The sequence below is a fragment of the Perna viridis genome, chromosome 10 (genome assembly GCF_037379345.1).
Source record: "Perna viridis isolate PV_CMFRI_1.1 ecotype Kerala chromosome 10, ASM3737934v1, whole genome shotgun sequence".
Lineage (NCBI taxonomy): Eukaryota > Metazoa > Mollusca > Bivalvia > Mytilida > Mytilidae > Perna > Perna viridis.
Genome location: NC_142454.1, coordinates 31,434,384 through 31,457,753, shown reverse-complemented (window position 1 = coordinate 31,457,753; position 23,370 = coordinate 31,434,384). Strand labels below are relative to the sequence as shown.

Genomic DNA, 23,370 nt, shown 5'->3' with positions numbered 1-23,370 from the left:
ACAAAACACATGAGTAGATAACCTCTATTGTGAAATTGTTAAAATAAATACTTCTGAATTTATACTGCTTTTGTTACATATATTTTTCATAGAAGGTAAATTAAAATATTCCAAGGCAACTTTAAAGAGTACATACTTGATGATGGTTCTAAACTTTTCCTTTTCTTGGGATCTTCGTGTCGAGCATCATCTTCTAAATCCTGAAAGGCAAGACCAAACAAAGTTGAACTTATTATCATCAATTTAAGAAATTAATATCAAAGGAAATATTGTTAGGAATTTTTTTTGTAAATTGAGGCTTTCAAAGCCTTTTTATATGTTTGTCTTTTAAGACGGGACATATTATGGTATACAGGTTTCCGTCTGTCATTTACACTTTGCAAAATAACTAAAATTGCTGCAACCATGTGTGTGAAAACTGGGTGGATTGTTTCTTTTGAATAATGAGAGCTGCAATTTGATTTTTAGGTTATTTCTGGACTTTACCTATATGACATACAGAATTCCACTCGCAAATTTTAGCAAGTGGAAAAATTTCTACTAAGAAAATTGAATTTCAACTTGCATTTAGCAAGTATTTCCCTTAAAATTTAATCACTGACTTTCTAAGTGATCTTCTGCACAAAAATACATTTGCTATTTGTGAGCTTTTACTAGACACCTCTGCAAAGTCAGTACTAAACCTACACTCAATATAGACCAGAAACAGCTTGATAATTTGAGATAAGACTCATTGTGAAAATTTTACATCCTATATATGCTAATATAGCAGAGCTTATAAATTGCTGGAGTAAATCATAGCAAATAAAGAAGGAATTTTAAGGTCTACAGAATTTGTTTCCTGCCGTAGCTGAAACCATACAGTTGATTACATTTTAGTATTTCAGCTTTTCTTTTAATTTTAATGTGAATGAAAGAATAGCATGCCAATTTACGTTTTATACTAAAGTACCAGTCCATATAAAATTCAGACACTGCCTAATGTAGAGCTGATTTATGGTGTAGAAAAACCCATCGAACAAATCATGCTATTTTGGTCGATATATGCTATACTCTTGAGTAACAAGTCCTTTCTGTATTCAGATCTGTACTTATGAGAAAACTAAAAATTGATCTCCCACTCAAAGCAACCAAATCAAGTCGAATCAAGAACAATAACTCTTACAAAGTGCCAATTTCATACACAATCTATACGACTTTTATCTCAGAAGTGCAAGAACCCAAATGACAAACTAAGACCAGTTTCGTGATCTGTAACCTTTACTGTTAGAAATAAAAAGGAAAATGGTGGGTTTTTGACATGCATGAATCACCTTCTGTCTGATATTTATAAAGACTGCTACTTAAATAAAATGTTATTACCAATCTTCTGATTCATTTGCCCTCAACAATTTTCACAAGAAAATGCTTATGACACAGCTTGATACAACCAGGCCATGAACCCTAAACAGTTGGGGCAAATATGGACATATAATTCAAGCTTGGAACTGGTCTGAATTAGGATTGTGATAACAAATATTTGACATAGGTAAAATTTTGATAAGAATCAAATTAAACCTTTTTAGCCTCTAATTCCTGAATGGTTAGTCACAACCCCAAAAATCAATCCCTGCATTTAGATTTTTCGGAATAAAATACATCACAATGAATTTACAGTAACTAGTACATGGTTATACTCCTATATTTTATCTTTTCTTTATATGTATACTAACCCTTTTCCTTTCTTTCCTATCTCTATCTCGCTCTCTGTGTCTTTCTGTATCTGGTACAGGAGATGGAGACTAAAACCAAAAAGGAGCATTTACATGGACAATAAATGATACCCACCACATTGAGAGGCACTAAATCTATGCACATTTTAATAGTAAAAAAAAACCTAACAAACAAGCAAACAAAAAAAACTTTCCAGCCATTCTGGAGCAATAAAAATAGGCTTATGACAGCATATTAAACTAGAGAATGAAAATTGGATTTGAGTTCAAAACTAAACTTGACATGTAATTTACAGTACTAAACAACTGTGCAGTTAAATTTGTTTTCATATTATCATGTGGAAGCCACTGGGGAACAGATAGAAAGACAAAGACTAACAGACTTCAACATTCAGAAGACTATTGATTGGAATCCTAAAGGAATATTAGATCAGTAGGTAGAGTGACAGTGTAAACTTTGTCCTCCATAACCAACTATCATCTTCAGGAGCGACCATGTGATTTTTATAGAGAGGAAGGGGAACTAGGATCAAATGTCAAATGAAAAGACAGGAAATCCAGGATGAACAATTGGGTAATTCAGGTCAGGCTTGAGTAAAAAATTTTAAGTCTAAGAAATGATACTGTAAAAGAAAATTCTTGAACAGAAAGTTTTATCCTAACACACCCCAATACCCATAGATTGATTGATTGATTGGTGTTTTACACCCAAGCTGCAATATTTCAGCTTTATCCAGGTGATGAATATGAAATGGATTATAAATTTGATGAGATGATTATGAAACGAAAAGTGGGATGGGACAAAAGGATAGCAGGGTCGACAAATTTCAAATGCCAGTGGAAATAGGGAGAGGTGGGTAGGGTTGGGCAATTCTGACTCCTTTTGAAAGTCCAGGCTCCTACTCCTGTCGAATACCAATGCAGGGTTCTTTAAGTTGTAGGTAATATGGCATTTTCCCAACAAGGTTTACCACTGGTTTGGGATCAGATAATCTGTATTCTGGCCTGACAACCCCAGCATGCAGAATGCCTGGGGTAACCCATTAAACCGCCTGAGGCACACAACCCAGATGCCATGTAGGCATACTGCCCTGGCCCCTGGCAAGGGTTTTGAGCGCTATTTAGTCTCCTTTTACAACAAGCTTAGCCCCAACACCGATAGAAATCAAATGGTTGCTCCCTTACTTCTATTTGGAAGGGGGTGAAATAAATATATATTTACATTTTACACAAGTTCTCAACACATATCCTAATTTCCATAAGGATAGAACAGACTAAACTAAAACTGTAAAGCATTTTACCATAAAATTAAAATTAAAACAACTTGAATGTGCTATACTCAAGTGGGGCACAATTGATTTTCACATTATATTTCGTTTCATTGGGTCATTCATGTTCTTTTTTTGTTTGTTGTTCAAATGCCATTCTGAAAGAAAACCCATCAAGGGATGGAGGCAATTACCTTCACCCTTTTACTGCCCTATAAGCGATATTTTCACAGCCAGAAAAATCATTAGTGTTTTTTTTTTTGTTTTTTTTTATTGATTTGGTATTAAACTAGGTAACAAGACACCCTGAAAATATTAGGGAAAGCCTAAGTACTCAAGAAAATATTTTTGTTGTTCAAACAAACTTTGGATTCTAAGTCAGCATCTTCTTGAAAAAATATAATAGTTCAAATTCATATGCAATCTCTCACTTATATCAATTGTAAAAGTTAAAGGTTACCATTTTCAACATATTTGAAATAGGCTATAGAAGAGGTCAAAACCCAAATAAACAAATCCTGTAGTCAATATAAAAATAGCAAAATGCAAGCAACAAATTAAGTTTGGGTCATTTATATAGAATTTCACGATTTCAAATTTAGTGGAGCTCCTTGAACTCTACTCCAAAGTAGAAATAAAATTAAGGTCACTGGTGCTTACAATTCTGCAGTTTTAAAATTAAGTACAAAATATAGTGTTGGATTATCTCCCTTTGCAATTTTCCCTTGAAAAAAAAATTCTTCCTTCAAGCACACTTACATCTGTTAATGTTTAAACTGAACATTTTAATTTTTGTGAAATTCTGAAAAGGTCAGTGTTATCAATAACATTGTCCATTTCGTATAATCTTACTATGTATTTAAGCAATTACCCCCTAACTACAAAACTACTTCAATGGGGTATTCCAATAATCTAAAAGCATGTATGTAAGTTACAAATTGCGCAATCAATTGACAGTTGACAGTATTGATCCATGTTGCTTTCACATAATAAAAACAATATATTGATATTGTTTTTATTTTCTGGTGTTTTTGAATTAAAAATAGAAAAGTTGTTTTCAATCGTTGGTTAGATTATGGGATATAAACAACTTTGTGTCAGTTTATGCCGCAAAATAAACCTCTTCTTGGAGGTATAGAATAATGTGGAGCAACATCATAGACATCCATATGCTTTTACTGGTAGTAATATACTTTCTATAAAAATTAAACTTGGTAAAACTTGTGTCTTATCCCTTTTGTGAAGTTAACAAATAAAATTGTTTTCAACTAATAAATTCTATGAAATGCTTGGTTTTAGCCCCTAATTCTGAAATTGTCAAGGCAATAAAACCCCAAAGTCAACACCAACCTTCCTTTTGTTGTTTGAAAAGTTGATACTTTATTTTTATAAAGATCAGCCAACTATCATTCATGCCATCATATGAGAACCAAGTGTCTACCGATGACACTAAAATGCTGATGAGGACAGCACTGGTGCAATTTTTTTGCTGTCGAAGAAGAACACTTTTTTGTTTCATGCACATCTTACTTTCATGCTTTACATTAATATATAGCTTTATAAAAACTAATAGAAGAATGGCTTAGAAAATTCATACCTTATGGCAGGTTGTGTAAAATTTAATTCTTCAGCAAAAAAGTACAAAAAAATTGGAGGGGGGGGGTGTGTTTCTAATTTTGGAGGATAAGTGGTGCACTGAAACCCAGAGTAAATAATTTGCAGAATTTATATTTGTGTTTTTACACAGCCTGCTAAATATGCAAATGTAAGCACCTTGCAAAAATTACCCGCTGGATAGAACTGTGAAAGTGTATCACTTTTTGTGGTTATTGAAAAGTGTGTTTTTTTTGTGGTAGGTTTGGAAAAAGTCTTAACAGTTTGTCATCTCATATTACGCTTGGTTACTACACCATAAAAATGGGAACTCCATAAATAACTCCTAGGAGTATAATAACAGTTTAAGAGGCCTTTAATTACAGAAAGTTTACAAATTTTGACTTAATTATGGTAAAGCATTCTACATACAAGGAACGAGATACATGTAATTAATGTATTCTTATATAAAGTGTTGGTATTGGAATAATTCTAAGGCAATCTGAAACAACTTCGATTTGATATATTGCAGATCCAATAACCTACCTTAGTGCACATTCTTTTCCTATCATTCGAAGTGTTCATGAGGATGAACTATGTTTTAATATTACTATGTTTTTACATTTCATGGTAGAATACTTATTGATTATAAACCAGTAAAGTTTGGCTTACAAACTTTTCTCATCTACCAAATGGGGAAAAAAAATGACAATGTAATTTGCAATATGGTATAATGCAGACACAGCTGGATTGCAGTGCTATTGATGTTTCCATGTATAGCATTAAATTGATTTTCTGTACTTGTAGGACAAAGCTTTGTACAACCAGAGGTTGAACCCTGAACAGTTTGTGCAATTATTAACACACAATTTGAGCTTAATACAGTTTTGAAGTTTGATTTCGATATGACATTTACATAGGATAACAAAATGATTAGAAACAAAGTTGCCACTGTTTTGCCCTTTAATTCTTGTCACAAACTTCAAAATCAATCCCATTTTTCCTTTGAGGTATAGCACTTGTGAGGAAAATGCTTGTTTCTGGCCCTTTTTGGCCTCTTATTCCAAAACCCCAATAACTAATATCAGGCTTCCTTTGGTTGACAGACAGTTAGGTTCATAAGCCCATGATCAATACCAACATTCCTTTTATGGTTCAATTATTGAAAAATTTCAATGATCAACCAATAGTTATTACACAAAGACAAAAAACCCTTACCATTATACAATTGCAAACTTTTTGTTCGAATAAATAATGAGTGACAGTATTTATTTCTATTTTTATTCTTATTTCTTCTAAATGCTGCTGTTTTGTAATGGTATTGTATTGTACTCTGGTACAATAGAAACATAGAAAACCTGCTCCCATGATTTCATGATGTGAACAGAATAGTAGAAAACTAACCTTCAGTTTTATATTTGTACATGTATGTACTTGTTTGTATAGTCTTGGGAGAATGAGAATGTTTCATGTGATTTTTTTTCTCTTTTTTCTGTGTATTTTAATAATTTTATCACATAAATAAAAATAAATCTTATTTTAATTTGTCTTCCAACTTTAGCATGCTTTCATAAAAAAAACCCCAAGCATTCTGAGAGCATTGCATGGCAATACAAAGTACACTACAGGAAGAAATTTCTGTTAAAGAAAATAATAAGCAAATTTCATGCAAATTTGACAACAAAAAAAAGTTTGCATCAATTTTCTAAGTCCAAGGGCCATAACTCAGCACAAAATCAACAGATTAGGACAAAATTCCAAACTGATCCATAACTTGCCAAGGTAAAGCAATGTACCAAACATCAAATGAATATCTGCAAGCATGACGTAAAAGTGCGGAAAGCTTCAGGTCTGCATTAATTTTCTGAGTTCATCAACAAATCAATGGACTGGAACGATATTCAAACTTGATCAGTAACTTGCCATGGCAAAAACAATGTACCAAATATCAAAAGAATATCTACAAGCATGAAAAAAAAAGAGACTCCCAGCAATCTGAATTGCTCACCTGGTTAAAATTTTGTCTGTCAAGGGCAATAACTCTAACAAGAAGTTGTCTGACAATTCGGACTCAAGACTTATCATAAGGATCATTTCATCTATTAAAAGTTTCTTTCCATCTATTATAGTTTTCAAGATATTGGCTGAAAAGACATCTTTATTTATTTTGCCTTTCAAGGGTAATTACTCTAACATGGAGCTATTTGACATCTTTGATCCCCCGCAGACTTTTGTAGGCCTTTTCATAGGATCATTTCAGCAATTGAAAGTTTCTTATTTTTCTATCATAGTTTCAAGATATTAAGTGAAAACTGAAAAAAAAAGCAATAACTCTAACAAGAAGTTGTCCAACAATTTTCAGCCAAAGCAGACTTTTGTAGGCTTTATATTATGGATAATTTTGGCAACTGAAAGAAATTGGCTAAACCTAACAGTTTTAGAGATATATAACTTCTGCCTGATCCTTATGTTCTATTTTTAGTAACAGTGGCCATACTTTTTTATGGATAAAAAATCCCCAGATCTGTTCTGAAGAATACTCTAAGGAACATTCATACCAAGTGGTTCTAATTGGTCAAGTAGTTTCAGAGAAGAAGAGTTTTGAAAAATTATTAAAGACAATGGATGATGACGATAGATGTCAACTGATGGCAATAGCTCATATGGCCTTTGGCAAGGTGAGCTAAAAAATAGGAAAACTGTACTATTAATGCCCAAGCAGCAATTTTCAGCAGTATCTGGGCGTTGAACATGATTAACATGAAGAAATGATAGGAAGATGATTTGCCGGACTCACTGACAGATGATCATACTGCAGACCTGAAGTCCCCTTTAGCAAATGTTGCCAGTACTTACTAAAAAAAAAAAAAAAAACCCTTCTGATGTGTGTGTGCTGTATTGGTTCCTTTTGGTTGTGCAATATGGGAGACAACTCAATAAGTTTCCCCTGAACAGTTCTCTTGCTAAAGAAAGCCTCTCAGTTTTTAAAAGCTTCATCCAAAATTAAAAATTCCTCAAAGCAAAACCACAGGAGATACAGTGAAACCTGCCTACCTTAACCCTGTATGAACAAAAAACCTGTACAAACCGGACACCATTGTGTGCCCTTTTCATGCAGTTTAAATGTATTTTGAACATGGGTACATAAAGTATCTAAAATGGACAAATTCTACAGTCCAAACGAGGTTATGTACAGACAGGTTTGACTGTAATTAGAAGTTTACCATAAACCATATGAAAAATTTCCACAAGATTATACAGTATTAATTGTAGAATATCAAAAGTTAAGAAAAGTTCTTTAAGCTAAATTATTTCTTTAAATCCATTTAAAAAAAATGTGCTTTAAGCCAAATCATTTTTAAAATCTAATTACAGTAAACATAATTTTATTCTGTGGTGTATTTGTTATTTTCAGAATTGACAATTAAGCTAGAAAATAGATTTTTGCCCAGAAAACAAATTCATACCCACTCATTGGACATATCTTAAGAAAAATATAAACAATAAAAACTGTTATGTTAATAGTAGTAACATTTCACCATGGAAAGAGAAGCTTTCTCCACAAAAGTACTGTGGACTTTCCACCATTTTTTCTCTATTTTTAGTAACAATTAAACCTACCCTCTTATGTCTGTCTTTTGATTGGCTCCTCCTTTTGTCCTGTTGTAATGTACAAAAACAATCCACAAGGTCAAATAAAATTGTAAAAAAATCAAGTAATACTAAATGACAAGACCACAAACTAGACATTTTTGTTTGAAATTTTAAACAGCTTTTAAAGAAAATAGTTCTTTTTTTCTTAACAAATGACAGCAAGTTGATTTTTACAAATATTTGAACAAATGATTTGAAAAATTTTTTGCACAGGCATCTGATATTTTAGAAATTATCTAGTTATAAATAAATAACAAATAAAAAGTTTGGAAATGATATGAAAAAAAAAATTGAAGTGAATTAAAACCTTAGAACTATTACACATATTACAGATGTAACTTTCAACAGACAATGAACATGTACAACTGTGACACACTATAAACATGAACACTATAAAGGTATACATGTAATTAAAGAAATCCTACTAGAGGTCTAAATTCAAATAATACAAAGAACGTCAATTTTTTTAAATAGTGATCAATAAAAAAACAATGAGCCTAGATATATCAAAAATAGTGAAGAATCATCATTTCACTTTTATAAAAGAAATTTTAACACAGTGGAAGTATTATTGTTCGTGGGCTATCAGTTTTCGATGGTTCGGTGAACCAAAAAATTTGGCTCCCAATGAAAAGGGAATTTCCCATTCCTTTGTTTGAAAGAATTTCAAATCCACAATTTCAAGAATCTAAGAACAGATAATTTTTCCTTAAACCACAAAAATAAGTACCCACGAATAAAAGTACCTTCACAGTAATTACCTTCTAGGCATTCAAACAAATTTCCTGGGTTTTCAGGCCCATGTTTCAGGACAATCAATTAGAGAAGGAGACTTCCAAGAATTTGTTTTCAATAAGGCCTTAACAAATATTCAAAATTTGGGATACAAAATATCAAGAAAGATGAAGTTTCATAAAATGTCAAAAATCTGATAACCTCAAAGTACAAACATCTTTCAACATACAATTCTTAAACAATTAAATTGCATTTATAAATGAGTACCAGTTTTTATGACTCTCATTTTACTATATCCTGACAAATTGCCAAAATTTGAATACATTCAGATCATCTGACCTTGAAATATTTAACAGACAAATCATTTACAACATTTTTTCCTTCAAGATTTGCTAAATCAAAAAGAAAAAACACAAGAATGGGTACCCAAGTATACAATAATATCACAGTTACAACAAAGTAGCAAGTATATTTTATGTGTTAAGTTTTTGTAAGAATCAGGCAACATGCGAAAAATCAGAAACATACATGTCAAAACTACACTGATCTGACAATGTAATTTCACTAAGGGATGCTTTCTCTAGTTAAAAAGACCGTTATTTAATCTTTGCATCACTAGATTTGTTAACAAATTCTAAAAGAGAATGTTAAAAAAAAATAAGGTTTTAGAGTTCTCTGCCCTTGAAAAGTTCTTTTTTTTAAGTGCATTTCAATTAAATTATAATGAAATTTACTGAAGTGATATGGAAAACCTAGTCTTTTTTCCTTCGTTTTGATGGTGCAAATACTAAAACTTTCAAAATGGTTGTTTTTTTTTTGTTTTTTTTTTCATACCATGTTTCACCCACTGCCTGATTCTTACAGAGACTGACCCTTAAGATTTTTAACTTAATTATCCCTTCCCATATATTTGGTTGGTTTTGTTGTTGAGATCTTCCATTTTTTGTTGTCTTAAGAATTTGCTGCAGCATTTTATAGGTCAAAATATTTACTTGGTTCGAGGAAGATGCATTTTGAAATAATTCAAAGACTCCATTTAATCGTAGTTTTACCATGGGCTGGGCATTTATGTTACCTATTTTTCCCCAAGCAATAGTGCATGGTTAAATAATGACATGAATGGTCAGCCCATGGTAAAACAAAGATAAAATGGAGTCTGTGAATTACCTCTATTCTAAAAGGACTAGTTTCTTCATGTTTATGAAAAGATGCAGCCTATATGTTGCACAGAATCGGGTCCATTGTGGAGCAAAATTCTACAGTGACAGAGGTAAGACCGCAATATGTCAATGACATGGGTTATTCATATACACCTGTATATTTATCACTGTTTTCTCACAGCATCATATAATTTTTATTAAGCTACATGTTTGACAGTCTCACACATAATTCTGACTTTTTTTAATAGACTGGTTGCAAAGTATTTGGTTAATTTACATGTATGACTATGCTCTAATTGAAATGTAATGTTGTGGTTTATAAGTTTTCAAGGTCTAACCTTTCTCCCTAGATTTTCTGATTTCTGCAATTTATTATCTGTTTCTTTCTGTTTTCATGTATTTAGTTTTCATTCTTTGATTTCCAAAATTAAATTCTAGTTCCCAATTTCCAACCATAGATTCCATCTACTTATTTTTTTTCCTGTTGGCTAACTTAAATGTTTTCCTTGCCACCTTTAAACCTTAACTCATAACCAATATATGATAAATAATTAAGCCAACTAAATTAATTTCCTGGTTCTCAGACCTATTCTAGTCTCTACTGAAGATGCCTCATTACAAATTTTCATCGCCATATCAAACCCAACTCCCACATCATATTTTTCTGCATATGAACAATGTATTAACACACTTATCATCTTTTTGAAGCAGTAAAAAGGTAAAAATAATTCCTTCCTCGTCAATTTACATGAAACTTGACTGGAGAACTAAGAAATTAATTTTGAATGGCCTTAATAATAATTACATAAATTCAAAGCAATTCAAATGGCCATAATACACTTTTCCTTCCACAGAAGTGAAGCACACGGGTCAACCTTTTAGTGGGAAGTAGCAATTTCCTTTTACCTTGAATAATTAATTCCATGAAGACATTTTAACTTCTTCTACTTTTGTGAAAGATGTAAAAACATTAAGTATTTCCTCTTCTTTGGATTATTTCTATTTCTGCTTTACATCCATCCATCATAATTTATGCATAAAGAGCAACACACTTCAAAACTTTTAGCAAAATACTCCTTGAAAATAACTCCTCTTGTTTTTGTAGTTATCCAAATTAAATAATTTTGTGGCATCAAGTTATCCATAAAAATGACAATTGGTTGGTCCTCATCATACTCATCCATGTGACTTGCTAGATTTAACCAAAAGAATCTCCACCATGTAACTTGCTAGATTTAACCAAAAGATAATGAATCTCCACCATGTAATTAGCATAAACATCCCTTATTCCATTTAGATAGGATAATTTCTCATAAAACAACACAATTTATCTTTTTTTATTAAAAAGAAAAAAAAATACCAAAAAATGCTTTTATTCAACATTATTAAAAAATCAGTGGAAACATGAAAAAATGATCCCTCATTGATTAAAAATAAAAATCAAAATAAATAAATAATATAAAATAAAAGTACTCTGAATAAACAAATTGGATCTCTTCATATACATGTACTTTCAAAATTATTTTTACATATTCATAAATTATTTGTGTTTCTCCTGAGCAAACTTCTTCTTGAAATGTTTTTTGTCACAAAATTAAAAAAAAAGAATTAGCTTGAACACAATTACTGTCCAGAAAAATTAAAAACTCTAGCATGTTTATGAAAATCTTCATCTGACGTCAGGGCACGAACTCCTGGCTTTGAACACATAAGGACATTTGGCATCATCATACACTGGAACTCCATAAAATGACTCCAGGATCATCTTACTTCATTTTTAGTCTATTTCATGAATTTGGTGACTGCATAATTGGAAACATCAGGATGAGCAAAGTCCATCAAAATTGCATAGTCTATAAATAGCACCTAAAAACTTCAATTTTTGACATCAACTGCACTTGAAACTGTCAATTTTTCAATATAGAAGATAGAAATTTTGGCTGTCTCTTTGCTTTCAAATTTTGATTGAGGCCAAAAATGGTGGAAATAACTTTACTACATATTACTTTAACGGGATATTTTTAATACACGTACAACAGAGATGGATTTCTTCTTGTATTTCCAGATACAACAACAAATTTACTGGATTTCCATTTAAAACAACACCATTTCATCATAAAACGAGGATATTGAGGACGTGGTATTTTGGATACATCAGGGAATTTCTCCATATTGGACAATTTGGGTGGATACTGCATGAGATATAAAGATATTTCAAAGATTTTCTTGGATACATTTCCGATCTCCATTTTGGTAAATTTAGACTGATTCACCATACCTTCAAATGGCGTAAGATATTTCAATGAACTTAGTAGACGCTTTTCCTTCACGACATTGAAATTACAAAATGACGACAAAAAACACATCACTGCTCCAGGCAGATAAATTTGAGACTCCCCTTCATGTAGATATTTTGAATGCATTTTTTCCTTTCTTCCTTCCTCTGGACGACAAAATATTTTCTTTCATCCTTCTTCTATAATTCCATCCTATGCTGAAAACCCTGCAACTTAAAAAGACGGATTAAATACCCACGGGAATGCTTGCCCCTTGGTCATGGTTGGTCAGCCATTCACCACCTCCATCATACTAACCTTATCCCTCGTCGGAGAATCCAGTTTCCTTCTTTTTACATCTGAAAAAAAAAGAAAAAAAAAAGAGAATATTTTGCAGTGTACAAAGACTTTGTAAAGAAGACTTATGTTGTATTGGGGTCAGCTGCATCCTGCTCAGTGATGTAAGGGTTTCCTAGTCAGTTCATTGATGACAGATGGGGTGGCCATAAGCTGACATTTTTCATCCCAGTGGGTTTGTTGTCTCATTGACATATTTACCATATCCATTCTCCTCATATTAATATGGAGTTTGATGAACTCTAGGTCAATGTATCAAGATTTAATTTGCAGTAAACAAAGAAAATATTCTTTTACCTAAACATTAGACAGTACTTCAAAGAGTTATATACTAGTATAAACATGAAAACTGAAAAGGATGATATCCCCACTAGTGCTCTAAGTTTTTACTTCTATATTCTTTTTTGAGAAGCCATGAAATAATTTGTTGAATTAGAATCTATTTGTAGCTTCTTAATTCCTACTGCATTCCTTGGTAATCTTAAATTGAAATATTTTACCTCTAGCACTCGAGTAAAATTTTACCTCCCGCACTCCTTGAGAAAAATATTTTACCTCCTCCACTCGAGTAAAATTTTACCTCCCGCACTCCTTGAGAAAAATATTTTACCTCCTGCACTCGAGTAAAATTTCACCTCCCACACTGCTTGACAAAAATATTTCACCTCCTGCACTCGGAGTAACATTTTTCCTCCTGCACTCTTTGAGAAAATATTTTACCAACTGCACTCCTAGGGTAAATATTTTTCTCCTACTCTCCTGAAGTAAAATATATTACTTACCCCTTTCATCAGACAAAGATCTATTGACATCAGGACTGTGATGGGTATGACTGGATGATCTCTCCACACGGTGCTTCTCCTTCTCGCGGCTCTCCAAGGTGTCTTTTGTATCGTGATCAGGTGTGTATGACCTCTTTAACTTCTTCTCCTCTTTTTGCCTCTCCTTCTCCCTCCTGTGTTCATCTTTGGCCTTAGCCTCACGGGGAGACTCCATCTTTTCCTCTTTAACAACAGCTTCTACTCCATCTTTGTGCTCTTTATGCTTGTTTTCCTTTCCCCTTTTTTCTTCTTTTGATTTTTCTTTCTTCTCCTTGTCTTCCCGATTCTTTTCTTTCCTTTCCTCTTTGTTTTTCTCCCGTTTTTCTTCTTTAGCTTTCTCTTTTTTCTCATCCTTATTTTTTTCTTTTTTGTCTTCCTTACTTTTTTCCTTTTCTTTAGGTGCTCTACAGAGAAAATATCAGAATTACAATTCCTTGATAATAATACCATTTGCATTTTTTTTAAGAAAGCTAAAATCAAAAGAAATATGTCTTCTAATACATAATTATGAAGCAAGATACAATGTAACTGGTAATGGTGCCAAACAGAATATTTTACAAGTTTGAGGCCTAAAAAAATCATCTAACAACTTTTGTACCATGCAAGTAGACACAAATTTTAGATTGTCTGAATTTGAAACTCCTATACATGTAGCTGATTGTTGTTACTTTCATCAACAGACATGGTTTTACGTAGCCAACTAAAAAAGTGGAAATTGTCAGAATCAGAAGTAAACAGACAGGCAAAAAAAGAACCGTAAATTTCTTATCAATAATAAACTGGGTTAATTTTCATATTTCATGAACATGTCCAGTCAAGAATATTTTCTGTGCTGACTTCTTAAGCTGGTTGGTTTTACACATCTTGTGTAGACTTCCACTTTTTATTGGGGCTGATAAAAGATGGTTTTTCAATGCAAGTTGCACTCCATGATGTAGGCTGATGGGGTGTCCTCTTTGGTTGCACGTCAAATTTGATAAATTTATTGTCTGTTAAACATTACCCTCCAGTTCTCTGTTTCACTTTTGTTACTCCAGTGTGGGGAACCAAATACGAGTAGATGTGTAATTTGTCGAGTTCTCAATAGCAAACACTCGTCAATTTGGCGACCATCATTTGATTGGCGAGTTCCAAGATAAGTTAACCAGCCAACAGATTATTCAGTAAAACATCCCTTAACGTCATACTTTAAAAATATGTTCCCTACATTTAAAGAAATTTAGCTTGGGTCTCAATAACCACTTCCGGGTCAATTGGCCACCCCACTATGTAGTACCAAAAACACACTGAACCTAGACATATGCATTGTAAGTGCATTATTTGTGTGTATTATGATTAAAGGTAGTCAAAATAAAGCTGAGAATGTGTACTTTAAAGTCGTATGTGTAATTAACTACAAAAGTGTATGACTATTGTTTACATGTGTGAGTAATTTGCCTCCATGCTGTCAGTTAGCAGAACAGTTAAAAATATGGATTTTCAGTATTATTTATTCAAGTAAAGTTTGTGAAGAATTTCTACAATCATCGTACCATTAGCATAATGATTTTGGAAGCCTTATTTTCCAAGCTTCGCAACGGTATGCAACTTAAAGGTGTTCTTTGTCCTGGGAATTCACAGTGAGACTTTGAAAATTACTTTTTTAACATGTAAAGTAATGGAAACGTTAGAAGTGGTTAGTGAGACCTTGAATATGTCAAATGAATTTTGGCATGATATGCACAATTTTATGGACTTGTAAAGCATTGCTTACGATCTGCCATTTTAAATTTCAGTAAACGGGATGTGCCAAAACCTACGTGATGGTTCCGATCTCATATTAGTATTCAAACAAAAATTATCTTGGTAATTTAAGATTTGTTACCTTCCAAATTAGTTGTTTATTGTCAAAATAAAAATGAACAAGACCAAATGATAAACATTTTCTTGTTAAAATATGAGTTCAGAAATGCAGTACATATTTTGTTACTGTAAAGTACATGAAAAACTTAAATGGGAGGGAATAATTGAAAATGGACAAGTTTTTGACTAATTAAAAAAAAATAATAATAAAAGATAGTTAAAGAAAGCAGAAGATAGTCAATTCCATGAGAAAACAGGTGATAGTACAGACAAAAAAAACCCAAAATAATTTGGCTAGTAAGATAAATATTTCACTAGCCAGAATGGCAAGTTGTGGGAAACAAGAGGCTCCCAGAAGCCTGAATCGCTCACCTGGTTGAATTTTGCCTTTCAAGGGCAATAAATAAAACAAGAAGTTGTCCGACAATTTTGACTCAAGAAAACTTTGATAGGACTTATCATAAGGATCATTTCAGTAAATGAAAGTCTCGATCTATCATAGTTTTCAAGACATTGGCTGAAAACTAAAAAAACCCTGTCATTTTCTCCTGTTAAGGGCAATAACTCTTATAAGAAAGCGTCTGACAAATTTCATGCCTGAAGACTTTTGTAGTCCTAAATATAAGGATCATTTCAGCTATTGAAAGAATTTGGCTAAACCTAACTGTTTTGGAGATATATGCGAAAAACTACTGTCTGACCCATATGTTCTATTTTTAGTAACTGGCCACATTTATCAACGGATCAAAAAAACCCAATTCCATTCTATGCAGGATACCCCAAGGTACACTTATACCGAGTTTTGTTGCGATTGGTAAAATAGTGTCAGAGGAGAAGATTTTTTTAAAGAAATAACATAAAAAATAGCAAAAAAACGTTGAAAAAGGGCAATAACTCCAACATCGCTTAATAGATTAAAATGAAAATTTAACTGCAGATAGATCTCATCATGCTGAACACTTTTGCCCTGTCAGAATTTGGCTAAACCTAACTGTTTTGGAGATATATGCAAAAAACTACTGTTTGACCCATATGTTCTATTTTTAGTAATGGCGGCCATGTTTTTCAACGAATCAAAAATCTCCACATCAGTTCTATGCAGGATACCCCAAGGAACATTCATACCAAGTTTGGTTCTAATTGGTCAAGTAGTTTCAGAAGAGAAGAGTTTTGAAAAATTGTTAACGACGACGACGGACGCCAAGTGATGGCAATAGCTCACATGCCCTTCGGCCAGGTGAGCTAAAAATGATTTCCCACACTGTTACTCTTACCCATTGACTAACTCCTTCCTTTCTTCTTTCTTTTCTGTTTTGATCTTTGCTTCCGCTTTTGCTTCTTTCTTTTCACTTGATTTTTTCTCTTTCTGTTCTTTAGACTCTTTACTTTCTCTGGTCTTGACTGAAATAAAGTGTAAGAGCAAATGATATCAGGCCCTGGTCTTGGCTGAAATAATGCATAAGAGAACATGACATCAGGCATTGGTTTTGCCCATTGTTTAAGACCGTGTAGTGACCTGTAGAAGTTTAATTATGCATTGTTTTGCATTTGATGGATGAAACATTTGTTTATATACTTTAATGGGTTCAAAGTTTCAAAGTTTTTATTAACATCGTTGTATTCATTCATAAAGGATAGCGGCAATGATCAATAATATTGGAATTCAATCGCTGGTTTGACTTTTTGAGTGACCGCTTTTATTGATTGCAGTATACCAAAAATTTTGAATTAAAGCAATCAAAAGTGAACTAAACAAATCTAATGAAATGCGTTGTAAATAAAAAATTTTTCTTGAAAAATCTTTATAAAAGTCGACATGGACGATAAGTCCAGGCTGACACTTTGTTGAAAAAAATATCAACTTATAGTCTGGAAAATACGGTAGATTTGACTCTTGCACAAAACTTTTAAACATTATTTCTTTCTGCTCTCAGTAGGCTACCCAATGCTGAGACAGAAAAAATTCTGGCAATTACACCTAAATCGGCATAATCAGTACATTATGTAGATAAGACCAATACCATTCTCCAGTATACCAGAAAGCCTTGTCAATATTTACAGCCAAAACAATGCAGCAATCACTGTTTCTAACTTTTACACTGGTAACCTGGTATTATTATAATGTATACGATATAAAATAAGGCAGGTGTAACCATTAAGAGGAGGAAGTTTATTTTTTAAATTAATCATGCCTACTACAATTCTTAATCAACTATGATTTATTTTTCTTCCTGTAATGATGAAATAGAAATAGGGCGCTCAATGTTTCTAAGGTCAAAGGTTAAATTCTTATTGATTCCGTTGTGAGGACCTAGTCTTCTATAAAAATGAGTATCCTACCTTCAGACATTTTTGTAGCTTTAGCATCTTTCATGTCGTCTGCTGATTTCTGGTTAGATGCTCCTGCCTTAGCATTTGTAGCCGCTGCTTTTGCCTGAGACTTGTTCTAAAAATAGAAAAATGTATCATGAAGAAAACAAATGTCTTACAAGCTGTCAAAATACAATGTAAAATCTTGTAGAAACTTAATTTGTGAACTGTTAATTTGTCATATTGTCAGATAGTATCTTTTATTTTAAAATTAAAAGCTTTTTATCTATTGGTAAAAGGCGAAAAAGTGAATATCATAAACTTGTATTATGGACCTGTGAAGTTCTAAGCTTAATTTGTAAATAATAACACAAAATTTTTCATTTTCTTATGCTGAAATGAAAGGTATACTGATATATAATGATCTAGTTAAGATTTCTAAAATTTTACGTTTAACTTACATCCTTCAGATGAAATTCAGTTTCTTGAACCCATGAATTCTTCTTCCCTTTCAGTTGTCCTGAGTAGCTGTAAAATACAGATGCAAGCTTACACATTTAATTAAAGCTGTAGTTGATCGGCTGTACCCAATTGCATTCAATACACAAACAGCTGTAATAAAACACATCATACATCTGTCCCTTTTTTTACAGTGTTTTAGTTCCCATAACTTGAAAACAAATATCACATAACAACGACATTCAAAATTGAACTCCCTTCCATGATAACAAGTGATATTTTTTTTTAACACTAAATCTAGCTAAGTGTTTTGGGGTTATAATGTGATGTGTAGCATATAGACAGATGAACAAACAGCAGTATACCATAAAACATTTCGTATACATGTAGAAAAAGTCAAATTTACACGTATCCAGTACATTTGGAAACCAGCAAGAAACAATTTTCGCAACACTTAAAATCCATACATACAAATTATATAAATGAAATAGGTTTGGATGTAGACTTACCCCATAGCTAAGGCATAAATATCTGGCCTCTTGTCTTTCTCATCCTGTCTCAATCTGTCCACCCTTCGTTCTAAAGCTTGCCCAAACTGGGTAATTCTGGGATAGTTAGGCAAGATCTTTGTCAGAACAATCAAGGCATTGCGTATCTGTATATAGTTGCCACTTTCTAGACATGCCACCATGGCTTTTGTTATTCGAAAATGCCACTTGTGGCACACATGGCGATAGTTTTCAAAGTCAAGCTGATCAGCTTTGTTAACACTGTCAGCTCCCTTCCTGAATACAGTGACAAATCCTGGGTAACTGGCACATTCCTGCAAAAATGAAATTCAAATTTCTACATCAAGTAAAATATCAATCTTAATATGCAAAGCTTTTGTAATTTTTATTATTTATTTTTCCATTCCTAATACATGTATAATTGGTCCATGTTTTTATTTATTCACTGTTTTTCTTCTTTATAGTTTTTTCTGCCACAAGACACAAGTATAACAGAAGAGCAAAAAAGCAGAAGACCCTACCAATGCATCTGATATATACTCCCTAGGTTTTGCTCAATTTATCAGTTATATCAGTGGCCTTTCAAAAAAAAAAAAAATACCCATCATCATGACATAGAAAATGTAATAGGATAATTAATTGAAAGAGTGAATGACCAAAATATGATCATGAGTGTGGAAGAATGGCTAGATTTAACGGGTGTGCGAAACTTGCACATAAATGTGTTCTTGGCACAAGTGATGATATTTTGATAACTCACAATAACCAATTGATTATCCTATTTATTGTATAGATTTCCTCCATTATTCATTGCTATTTTCAACAAAAATTTTTAATTTTGTGAATGGCAGACTGATATTCGTGATGACAAAACTTTTTACACAGAGAACGTTTGGTAAATCACTATCTCTATGATAAAATTGATTGTTTTCAATGTGTTAAATTCAGAATACTGATTAAAATGCAAAAAATGTAAAAAATCATGAATTTACAATTAAAATTACTAAAACTATAATGGGTCAAAATATAAAAGACAAGCATTGAACAGTAAAATTTCTACTTTTATATGTAACTGTAATTTCTTCACCGACCTCCCGTAGCTTTGAATAATAGGATAATTAATTGGAAGGAGTGAATAACCAAAATATGATCACGAGTGCCAAAGAACCCCTAGATTTAACGAGTGTGCGAAACTTGTTTAATGCACAGGTTGAACCTTACTGCGTTCTTGGCATGAGCAATCATATTTTGATAACTCACAATAACCAATTGATTATCCTATTTATTGTATAGATTTCCTCCATTATTTGTTGCCATTTTCAACATAAATTTCAAATTTTGTGAATTTTTTTATTTCAAAGTTGTGACGTTTTGGCGGGAGAAAGTCTGAGAGTGAAATTACTGAATTTATTTCACATTGTGAGTTATTGAAATTTTTTTCTCTGAGAACATTCGATAAAACACTGCTATCTATATAATAATGTCATTTATTGTTTTCATCTGTAAATAATTTCTACTTGCAAAGTTAAATTTCATCTTACATTTAGCAATGTAATCGAATTTCCCTTAAATTTGATCACTGCATACATGTATGTACATGTAGCTAATAAGTATTCACACTTATCATGCCTTTATTTCATTATTAAATATAAAATGTAATATCTTTTAGATGTTTACATCTTTATGTGTAAAGTCATGTTCCTCCAATAGGATTTCTTCAGCCATGAAGAAACATTACACGAACATACTACACTGAACTCATCAATGGTGATTAATTTTATGTGATAGAGAATGGATCCAATCTAAATGAGGTGCATGCCATCAATTTTAATCCATACCTCAAGTCTCAACTGTTTACTTAAATTAACATTATATTTATTTACCTTGTCATAAATTTTCTTTTCACTGTGCCATCTCATTATTGTATCTAAGGAAGCACAGAGGAATCGACCATAGCGATGAGCCTCGTTCTCAGTACAACTAGTCACAGTAAAAGTTATATCACAGAAAATCTACAAGATGTCATAAGAAAAAAACACAAATTTAAAATTCTTTTTGCATTATTCAAAACATGAATTTTTAAATACAGATTAAAAGATATTCCTCTTGGTTGCTATGAATAGCACTGATGACCGTTGATTTGATCTTGGTCAGAGGCAATACTTTGAATTTTTAGAAGTATTTTTCTTTCTTAGTCCTTTTTATGTTGGCTTTAACATTCAAGAACAATCTCTTTCACCACTTGATAATTCATAGCACAATTGGGAAATTAAATTCTTCTATGCAAACCCATTGTCTAAGATTTAAAACAGAGAATATTAAATCTAACTTTGGCCTAATACTGTAAATGAATTAATCTTTCAGTGTACTAATTATCACTATTTCTGTAATGGTCAAATAGTCATAAAAACTACAGTGAAGGTACTATTGTTTGTGGGGTACCAATTTTCGTGTTTTTTCATGGGTAGGCCAAACAATGAAATTTGGTTTCCAACAAAAAGGATATTTCCACTGATGTGTATACTGAAAAACCATGAATTACGGAATCCACAAAATTGTGTTTCTTCCCTAATCCAAGAAAATTAGTATCCATGAAATAAAGCACTTCCACAGCAGTACCAGTAAAATTGAAATTTTTTTTGTCTACTATGACATGCTAATAAATTTTTCCAAACCACAAATATAGATACTGGCTATATGTTCATTTGAAAGAATCTACAAAACTAATACATTTCCAGTAAATAAAAGTCTGTACTTACTCTATCATAACAAATCAGTGTAGAGAAGTTTGGTGTCTTTAAATCATGTAATATATGTATAAACTTGGCGCAATAAACAGCATCACTGGCCGTGTAACAACACCGTGGAAATATGCAGAGCTGTAGGAACTGTGTGATGGTCTCATTCTTAGTACAACCTATAATGAAAGGCACATGAATATTTTTAACGGCTAAAAGTCTGAATTAATCAAAAGAAAATACTGCCATAAGAAAAACAGTGAAGACACTTGAATATTTTTAACGAATAAAAGTCTGAATTCATCAAAGGAAAATACTGCCATAAGAAAAACATTGAAGCCACTTGAATATTTTGAATGACTAAAAGTCTGAATTTGTCAAAAGTCTGAATTCATTAAAGAAAATTACTACCATAAAAAAAACAGTAAAGCCATGTGAATATTTTTAATGTCTAAAAGTCATAATTCATCAAAGGAAAATACTGCCATAAGAAAAACAGTAAATACACATGAATATTTTTAACAACTAAAAGTCAGAATTCATCAAAATAAAATACTGCCATAAGAGAACTGTATATCTGATGGGACATTAAATGATACCCTGCCTTGTTACTACACAAATTTGGGGGTAAAAATAACTAAATTGCCCCTAACTTTGGTGTAAATAATTCAATCAAACTGAAATTTGTACTTGACCTATATTATATGCAGGGATGATTTTACGAGGTCTACAAACAAAGCGGAGATCGGCACAATCGGAAGTAAATATACAGTAAAAAAAGAATCGTGACAGTAAAATCCGGATTTGAAATAGCGAAATCATCCCTGTATATGATACTCATTAACTATACAAAGTTTGAAAAAGGATCCATCAACATGATTACCCTACTTCAAATAGACTTCAATCACATTTAAATCCTAAGTAAGATAATCTCCCCTTGCAGTAAACTGTAAAACTTGGTTTAATGCTACACTCTCTTACAAACTTTAATTAAAATCAATTAAGCAATTTAAAAGGAGCTGTGCTTACAAGGTTTTAAAATGTAATGCCCCATTAGTTGGATAACCTCCCTTTGCAGAATTTAAATAATTGTCTTCCATCATGCCCATTTGCATGTGATAACCTTCCTATAAACTGTCATCAAAACTCATTGAGTAGTTATGAGTAGTTACAAGATATGTGGACAAACAGACTGAGGGACAGATAAACAAACAGATGGGGGATTCCTGTATTACCTGGGTTGTGAAAATGTAATACTAACGTGATATAAACCATTGTTCTTTTTGTGATTTCAGCCGAGCGTGAACCCTCTGTACATGTTCAGACTGTTTCTTCTCTTCATCCTTCAATTTGTCCAACAAAGTACTGCACCTTTCTTTCTCTTTTTTCTTCTTACTTTGAGGCTATATATAAAACACAACAAAACTTAACTGAAAGAGCAGTGTGTCATGTTCCCCATAATCCCAATTTTTTTTTTAAATTGTAAAAAGGTAATAATTGCCAGCAAAGTAATACTTGTTGATTTTTTAAACCTTGTACAAGAGATTAAGGGCAGCAGCTTTGGTAAAAATTTCATCCAAATATGTTGAGTGGAATCAATATTTATGGCTGATTTTTGAAATCAGGGACAAACATATCCTATTCAATTGTTTGAAGCACCATTCTGTGTAAGAATCAGGCAATGGGTGGCACATAAATTCTCTTAATTTGGTCTTTTTTGCCTCAAATATATATATATAATACATCTAGGAAACTACCAAAATGCTATTTAAATTTTCCCTGAAGCAACTATAACAGAAATTTTTTGACTGCTTATATAGGGGGAGAGCAGAAAAATCATTCTGCCATTATCCATAGTGCATTTTAACAAAATTTGACCTATCAATATATCAGAATAGCAAACTTTACAGACACTTTTATGGTTATTTCTGGAGGT

The 23,370-nt window shown here is 32.3% G+C and overlaps 1 protein-coding gene across 2 annotated transcripts in view; it reads right to left on the bottom strand.

Annotated features, from left to right (window-relative positions):
• Positions 1–23,370, bottom strand: part of LOC148605389 (THO complex subunit 2-like) — a 51,860-nt gene that overhangs the window by 5,221 nt on the left and 23,269 nt on the right. For both annotated transcript variants that reach the window (XM_088549518.1, XM_088549519.1), the window contains exons 23-34: positions 22,696–22,837; positions 21,456–21,613; positions 20,580–20,708; positions 18,697–19,010; positions 18,190–18,256; positions 17,759–17,864; positions 16,693–16,819; positions 13,538–13,980; positions 12,717–12,757; positions 8,195–8,233; positions 1,713–1,781; positions 137–200 (exon numbers count right to left, since the gene is read on the bottom strand). In XM_088549518.1, coding sequence (XP_088405644.1) covers positions 137–200; positions 1,713–1,781; positions 8,195–8,233; positions 12,717–12,757; positions 13,538–13,980; positions 16,693–16,819; positions 17,759–17,864; positions 18,190–18,256; positions 18,697–19,010; positions 20,580–20,708; positions 21,456–21,613; positions 22,696–22,837 — 1,699 coding nt within the window. The remainder of the gene's footprint in view (positions 1–136; positions 201–1,712; positions 1,782–8,194; positions 8,234–12,716; positions 12,758–13,537; positions 13,981–16,692; positions 16,820–17,758; positions 17,865–18,189; positions 18,257–18,696; positions 19,011–20,579; positions 20,709–21,455; positions 21,614–22,695; positions 22,838–23,370) is intronic.